Source organism: Athene cunicularia (genome assembly GCF_003259725.1).
Source record: "Athene cunicularia isolate RWA chromosome 4 unlocalized genomic scaffold, athCun1 chr4_part3, whole genome shotgun sequence".
Lineage (NCBI taxonomy): Eukaryota > Metazoa > Chordata > Aves > Strigiformes > Strigidae > Athene > Athene cunicularia.
Genome location: NW_020799100.1, coordinates 12,709,134 through 12,715,567, shown reverse-complemented (window position 1 = coordinate 12,715,567; position 6,434 = coordinate 12,709,134). Strand labels below are relative to the sequence as shown.

Below are 6,434 nucleotides of genomic sequence, written 5' to 3'. Positions count from 1 at the left end.
CCCCCCCCCCCCCCCCCAGCTGGGGGCTGCCAGTTCTTTGTAGGGCATCCACAAGGCACCCCCGAAGCACCCAGTGCCTGGCATCACCATCTGCCTCCAGCTACAGCCCCTAGCAGGGTGCCTGGGGGGCAGCTGTGCTCCGCAGCTGGGTTAGCTCCACACCCACTGCCCCCATGCTGTGCCTGGCCCAGATTTGCCCCATTTCTGCTAGAGCATGTGGGGCAGGTCATCCCCTCCCTGCCCAGCATCACCCCAGAGGATGGGGTGTGCAAGGTGGCAGTGCCCGCTTGGGATGTGCAGCAGGAGGAATAGTGAGTAGGGACTCAGCAGAGACAGAGCAAAGCCCCAGTGTGAGGTTTGGGGCAGGATGGGATAAGCTGGCTGGCCCAGGGGAAAGCAGGAAACTGGTGCAGCCCCCAGCGTGGGCAGCAGCCCCACAAGCAAGACCCCTACCAGAGCGCAGGGTGGGGGCATATTCCCAAAGCTGGTCCTCCTGGTGCTCCCTGCAGGGCTGGCGCCAATGGGGTGTCAGGGTGTGCCCGAGGGGTTCACACGGCTGTGGAACTCACAGGAAGAGACACCCCCCGAGGTGCACCAGGTCACCAGACTGGGGGCCCTGCACCCTCCACCCGGCTCTGCTCTGGCAGCCCCAGCGCTGACACAGGCATGGTGCCAGGGTCAGCTGAGGACAGAGGCTCTTTCCCTGAACTTCTGCTCCTCCGTCCCTTTGGCAGCGCCAGCCCCGCCACCAGTGCAGAGAGGATCACACTGCCGGGGCTGCCCCTCGGTGCCTGGGGGTACCCCGGGAAGGGGTCCAGCCCAACAGCTCACCAGCACAGTGTATGAGGACAAAGGGCTGGAACAGACAAGCCGCAGCGCCCATCTGTTTCTGAGCACCCAGAAGGTCCAAGGGGTGCCTGCAGCAGGCTAGGGTGCAGGTCTCTGCCAGGGTCAGCACTGGCATCCAGTGGTGCCCAGGGCTGGGAGCGTGCCCAGCTCCCATGCCTTTCATCATCGCTTGCCTGGATGAGTCAACAATGCACGCTTAATGATTGACAAGGGAAAAAATCTTCCCCCTGGGGTCAGGTCCATGATCTTCCAAAAAAGCAGAAGATGTTCCCCTCCTCAGAGCATTCTGTCTGGAGGTGGCCAGGATGTAGCCAACTGGGGACAAGGGACAGGAGAGGAGCAGAAGCTCTGCAGCTTCTCACTCTGCCAGGGTGGGGGAAGAAACTTTAGGGCTGGTGGGTAGGAGAGGGATGGGAGCTGGCAGACCCCTGCCCCACAGCAAATGCCCATGGGAGGGAAGAAATGCAGAAGCATCCCCACAGAGCTTGAGCCAGCAGTAACATCTGAGGCTGGAGACCAAGTAAGAGAGGAGACCCTGGCAAGAGCCATGAGCTCAAGATGCAGAGGCAGTACCCAGCTGGCAGTGCCACCAAGAACTTGGGGATAGGGATTACTTCTACCCATGCCTCACTGCTCAGAGAAGGGGAACTTTGCCCCAGCTTCACAAACACAGGGCATTGTGCCCAGGAACAGGCAGGTTTGCCTGCAGACACCTTCCCAAAATAACCCTGACAGCCAAATACCTTGGCCAGTGACAGCCCAGGGAGACCCAGCTCATGGGCCCCCCATGGCCCTCTAGGAGCTACCCCATACAGAGAGATGTGCAGCATCTCTTGTCCCTTGCCCCACTGAGGCAGCTGCCTGCAGCCACATCTGGTGCTCCCCTCCATCCCAGGGCAGGTCTATGCTCCAGAGGAGACTCTTCTTCCAGCTCTTGCTTGAACCAGCTGGGATGTTGCCCCTGCACACAGGCAGGAAGTAACATCCGCCACCTCTGGTGCAAGCACAAGGGTGGCTGCATGGTGACAGTCTATGCCAGCCTGTCCTGGGGAGCACCCACTGCACCCCAGAGACAGGGCAAGAAAAGGCCAAGATGGTCTTTAGCAAAATCCATCAATTTATTTATTTACATAGTAATCAATAAATAGAGGAAAGCAGGTGGCAGGGGTGCTGGGATTGGGACCAACCCCTCTGGGAACAGGTGCCCAGCAGAGCCCAAACCCCATGGGACAGCAAGGGTGCAAGAAGGCAGAGGAATACTGCAATGGGGGTCTGAGCTCTGGGATAGGGTGAGACCCAAAGCCTTGCTCAAGGGCAAGCCAAGGAGGTGAAGGCAGAGGAAGCAGCGGGCAGAGCCCAGTGCAGGCAGCTGCCTGGCCCCTGGCACTGGGAGCAGAGCTGGCAGCTCGGGTCCCTCCAGTTTTCACAGTCCCCCAGAGCAGAACTGCAGGGGAGGAAAAGGGCTTCCCCTCCTGTCCCCCCAGCCCAATTCCCAGCCTGGTGAGATGCCACCACAGCTGGGACTAGATGGGATAGGGTTCATGTGAACTGGGAAGGAATCCCATGGGCAGGGTTGCACCAGCTTGGTGCCAAGCACGGGGACACCTGGACCACTTGCCCTCCCTGTCCTGGCTCCACCAGGAGACCCCCAGCCACCTCCCAAGAGCTTCACGCTCCAGTCCAGGGACCCAGCTCCTCTCTGGGAGCATCAGGCCAAGACCCCCCTGCCCCCCAAAAACAGCTGTGGGGCTGCAGGAAGGACAGATGCCACAGGGCAACTGCCCCAGTGCAGGCTCCTGCCTTTAAAAACCTACAATTTACATAAAACTGCCATTGTAAAACCTTCCCACAGAGCAGTGCCACACAGGGAGACAGGGACAAACCCACCCCAGACCAAGCAAGACAAACCCTAAAGTCCAGATCCAGCAGGGACAGGCAAAGCCTGGGGGTGATGTGCCAGGGCGGCGGGCATTACCGGCAGGTGCAGGACTCTGCAATCATATTCTCATACTCCTTGTAGAGGATGCCGCCGTTGCGCTCAATCATGAGGACACTGATGGGGCTGTAGCGGTAGGGGACACAAGAAGGCCGGGGCACATTGGCATCCACCAGCTGATGGACAAAGCTCTGCACCACGGCGTGGTTGGGTGCATGGTAATCGTAGCGGAGCAGGCGGGGACAGACACCCTTGCAGTAGCGTGGGTTGTAGCGGTGGGGTGCAATGATCCAATGGTCCCAGCCCAGCTGGGCAAAGCTGACAGGGAAGGGGCGCAGGGAGCAGTCGCTCTTCTCCCTTCCCTGCTCCCGCAGGTAGCTGGGCAGGTCATGGGCCAGCATCCCTGTGTCACGCCGGTGTCGGAGAGGCTCTGCTGCTGGAGGTGACAGCCCAGCCCGGGTGTCGTTGAGGTAGAGAAGGAGGAAGGGGTGGCTGGGGTCCACCGGGGTATCGCCACCCCCTGCCCGACCAGCACGCACACAGACATGCTGCAGCACCAGGCTCCTCACGCTGCCGTTCCCTGGCACCAGGTAAGGGGTGACATCTGCTTCGGCCCAGCCGTGGCTGGGGCGGGCGGTAGGGTTGAGCAGCACCCCAGGTGCCTCACTGGTGGCTGCCAGCTCCAGGGCGCAGAGGAGGCGACCGCGTGCCAGCGGCAGGCTGGGCAGGTAGACCACAGTGGCTCGGAGGAGGTGCTCGGCCTTGGGCTGGCTCTCCAGGTGGTAGGTGAGGGGCTGCACATACCAGCGACCTGCGGGGAAGCAGCGGTCAGTGTTACCCTGGTATGGCACAGCAGGCACCGTGCCAGCATGGCCTTCTGCCAGGGTGCTGCCACAGCCCCACACAGAACAGTGGAGCCTGTGGCATCACCACCCTCAAAGCCTGTGACAGCCAGGTGGGACACGAGGCAGCAGCCTCAGCGAACAGCGGCCGTGTGCCACAGCTCACCAGTGAAGGACAAAGGGAGGCTGGAGCAATTCCCACCCTCTGCAGCAACACCTCTGGCCTGGCACAGCATTAGGCAAGATGGGGAGAGGGGCATGTGGGGCCAGTGATGCCCTTGCCCATCTCATCCCTGGGGCAAGGGGAGCCTGGGCCTTCCCCAAGGGTGACCCCACAGCCAAAGACAGCCCTGCAGGGCACAGGGCATGCCAGCCCTGGCCGAGACACTGTAAAGAGAAATAAGAAAGGCAGGCAGAGACACCCCAGGGCTTAAACCCACCCTGTCAGCTCCAATAAGCTCCTGTACTGCCCTTGGCTCCTTACCTGCCCAGGACTGACCCTCGTGGGAACTGGCCCGGACCAGACGGACAGTGTTGGTGCCCAGGCTGCGGCCGTGGCGCGGTCGCCCTTCGCGGTCAGCAGCACGTCGGTACAGGTTCAGCATGTAGCGCAGGGGCTGCCCGCTTGCTGGCCCCACTCGCCAGCCCCGGCTGCCTGGGGCCTGCACTTGCAGGGCCTGCAGGAGGGGCAGGGCAGGCACGGCGGGCAAGGAGCCGGGGGGCAGCAGGGACTTGTTTGCAGCCCGGGAAAGGGGCACAGCAAAGAGGAGGACAAGGCTGGTGAAGGGATGGAGCAAAGCCATGATGGGGGTGGGTGGTAGGTGAGTAGAGCAAGGTGGGGCTAGCTGGCAGCAGAATTAGGGGGAGCAGGTAGTCATGCTTGTCTCCCCTTGGAAAGGCAGAGCTGGTTGAAGGCACAAGCAAAAGGAGAGCCCAGAGTGCTGCCAGCTGCTATTCAAGCCAGGACAACCATGCCAGCTGCTTCAGCTTGACACAGGAACAGAAAGGTGGGGGGAGCTCTAGATGCAAAAAGGGGTGCAAATTCCAGACTAAAACCCAGACTGGGGCAAAGCCAGCCAGCCAGAACCCCAGCTACAGAGGCTGTAAAAGTGCACAGGTGAGGGAGCAAGGGGGGGGGTGAAGTGAGGTGGGTGGGGAGGACCAGCTCGCTCAGCCCACCTGCTCCTGGCCAGCCTCCTCCTGCAGGGTATGAGTCCTGGCCTCCGGGGCGCATTTTAAAGGCATGGGCCTAATTAGTGTTTAAAGGGCCAGGAACTCCCTGAGTCTCAGGGGAGAGGGGCTGGAGCCCCGTGGGGTGCTCTGCTGTGGCGAGAGCCCATCCAGCTCCCCTGTGCCAGCTCTCTGGCAGCGGGCTCAGCACCTTCGTGCCCATCGCTACAGGCTGATACGCACTGCTCAGAGCAGGCACAGAGCCCAGGCATCTGTTTCCAGCACATCCAGGCTGCCCAGTGCCTCACTTGCCGCAGCTGAGAGATGGGCATCAGGCCCAGGGACCGTGGCACTGAGGCACAGGAGTGGGCAGAGTGACCTGGAGCCCAGTGGGGCTGAGTGTGGCCAGGTCAGCTGGTGGTACCCACACTTCAGGCATCACTATGCCCACAGCTTCGCCAGACTTGGCCGTCCTAGCTCTGAGGTCTTTCTCCCAGCACCTGCCCAAGGCCACGGGGTTTCAAGGGTGATGCCAACCCTCTCGCTGGCATGGGTCATTTGAGGCATTGCCCTTACAGGGGACATTGCCCCCCCTGCCCCAGTGCGGCTCTGTGGTGCTTGCCTGAGGCAGGCTCTGTGGGTGCAGGCAGCCACAGCCCATGTCCCCAGCAGAGTTCCTGGCATGGTGCCCAGCCCCATCAGACACCACTGCTCTCCTGCCAGGATGGAGGGGGCTGGGGGGTAGACACTTTGGTTGGGAACACCGGGCTCAGGTGTAGGGACAGGAGAGGAGCTGGGGGGTATATTGGTGCCTGCCCTGGGTGCTGCCCACCCTTCCCAGTGCCAGCCAGGCACAGTGGTGAGGGCTGGGAGGGCCATGTGGGGGGTGTCAGGGTCTCCCCGGAGGATGTGGTGCTTAATGGGGTGTGGGGCCATGTGACAAGCCAGGGTGCAGAGCCCTCACGCCTGGCCAGGCAGCCCTGGTTACTCATTTGAGAAAGGGCACGGGGGCAGCCGAGCCAGGTGGAGGCTGGGAAGAGTCCGGGCATGGCAGGGGCCAGCTATGAATGGGGGGCATGGCAAGGGAGGTGGCAAGGCCATGGGAGAAAGCAGGAGAGTCGGGCCAGGGGGGACATGTCAAGGCAGTGTGAGTGAAGCCATTCATTGCTGCTGGGTGGGCTCCAGCACCACCCAGGGACTGCGCCAGCCCCGTGCCCTGGGACCCCCTGATGCAAGGATGGGGCACATGTACTGGGCTGCCGGCAGTGGGGCTGGGCAGGGCTCAGGCAGGGTTCAAAGCAGGCGCTGGTGGATGGGGGCTGCCAAGAAAAACCTCAAGGGATCCTTCCTGTGCCGGGGCTGAGGAACCCCGAGGGCAGCTCACCAGCCTGGCACAGCAAGCCCACCCTCCCAGGCTGCGGCACTGCGCCCTCCCAGGCCGCGGCACTGCGCCCACCCAGCCTGCAGGCAGCCATGGGCCGCGGGCGTTGCTGGCAGGGCAGAGCTTTCCGGGCCGGCTGCGCTGTCTGGGAAGGAGATGAGTAAGAGCCAGGGCCCCGGGCGGGAAGGGGAGGAGCGGCACTCCCGGGCTCCCCCAGGAACCAGCACCGATCCGCTCCCACCGCCCCCAGCTACCA

General features: G+C 62.5%; 3 protein-coding genes across 3 annotated transcripts in view; 1 reads left to right on the top strand and 2 right to left on the bottom strand.

Moving 5' to 3' along the window:
* The window catches only part of PHKA1 (phosphorylase kinase regulatory subunit alpha 1), a 20,458-nt gene extending 19,984 nt beyond the window's left edge, over positions 1–474 (bottom strand). The window contains exon 1 of the mRNA XM_026848797.1: positions 454–474. Coding sequence (XP_026704598.1) covers positions 454–474 — 21 coding nt within the window. The remainder of the gene's footprint in view (positions 1–453) is intronic.
* LOC113480173 (diacylglycerol kinase delta-like) overlaps positions 262–6,434 on the top strand; it is a 38,866-nt gene continuing 32,693 nt past the window's right edge. Inside the window, exon 1 of the mRNA XM_026848795.1 lies at positions 262–273. The gene's annotated coding sequence lies outside the window, so the exon portion shown is untranslated. The remainder of the gene's footprint in view (positions 274–6,434) is intronic.
* Positions 2,811–4,631, bottom strand: BMP15 (bone morphogenetic protein 15). The gene is made up of 2 exons (XM_026848664.1): positions 4,112–4,631; positions 2,811–3,596 (listed from the first exon to the last, which is right to left on the bottom strand). The coding sequence occupies exons 1-2, from the start codon at positions 4,428–4,430 to the stop codon at positions 2,821–2,823; spliced, it is 1,095 nt and encodes a 364-aa protein (XP_026704465.1). The 5' UTR covers positions 4,431–4,631; the 3' UTR covers positions 2,811–2,820.

Coding starts and splice junctions, on each gene's coding strand:
- BMP15 (XM_026848664.1), bottom strand. CDS start 4,430: ATGGCTTTGCTCCATCCCTTCACCAGCCTTGTCCTCCTCTTTGCTGTG. Junction 3,597..4,111: donor CGAGGGTCAGTCCTGGGCAG/GTAAGGAGCCAA, acceptor GCTTCCCCGCAG/GTCGCTGGTATGTGCAGCCC.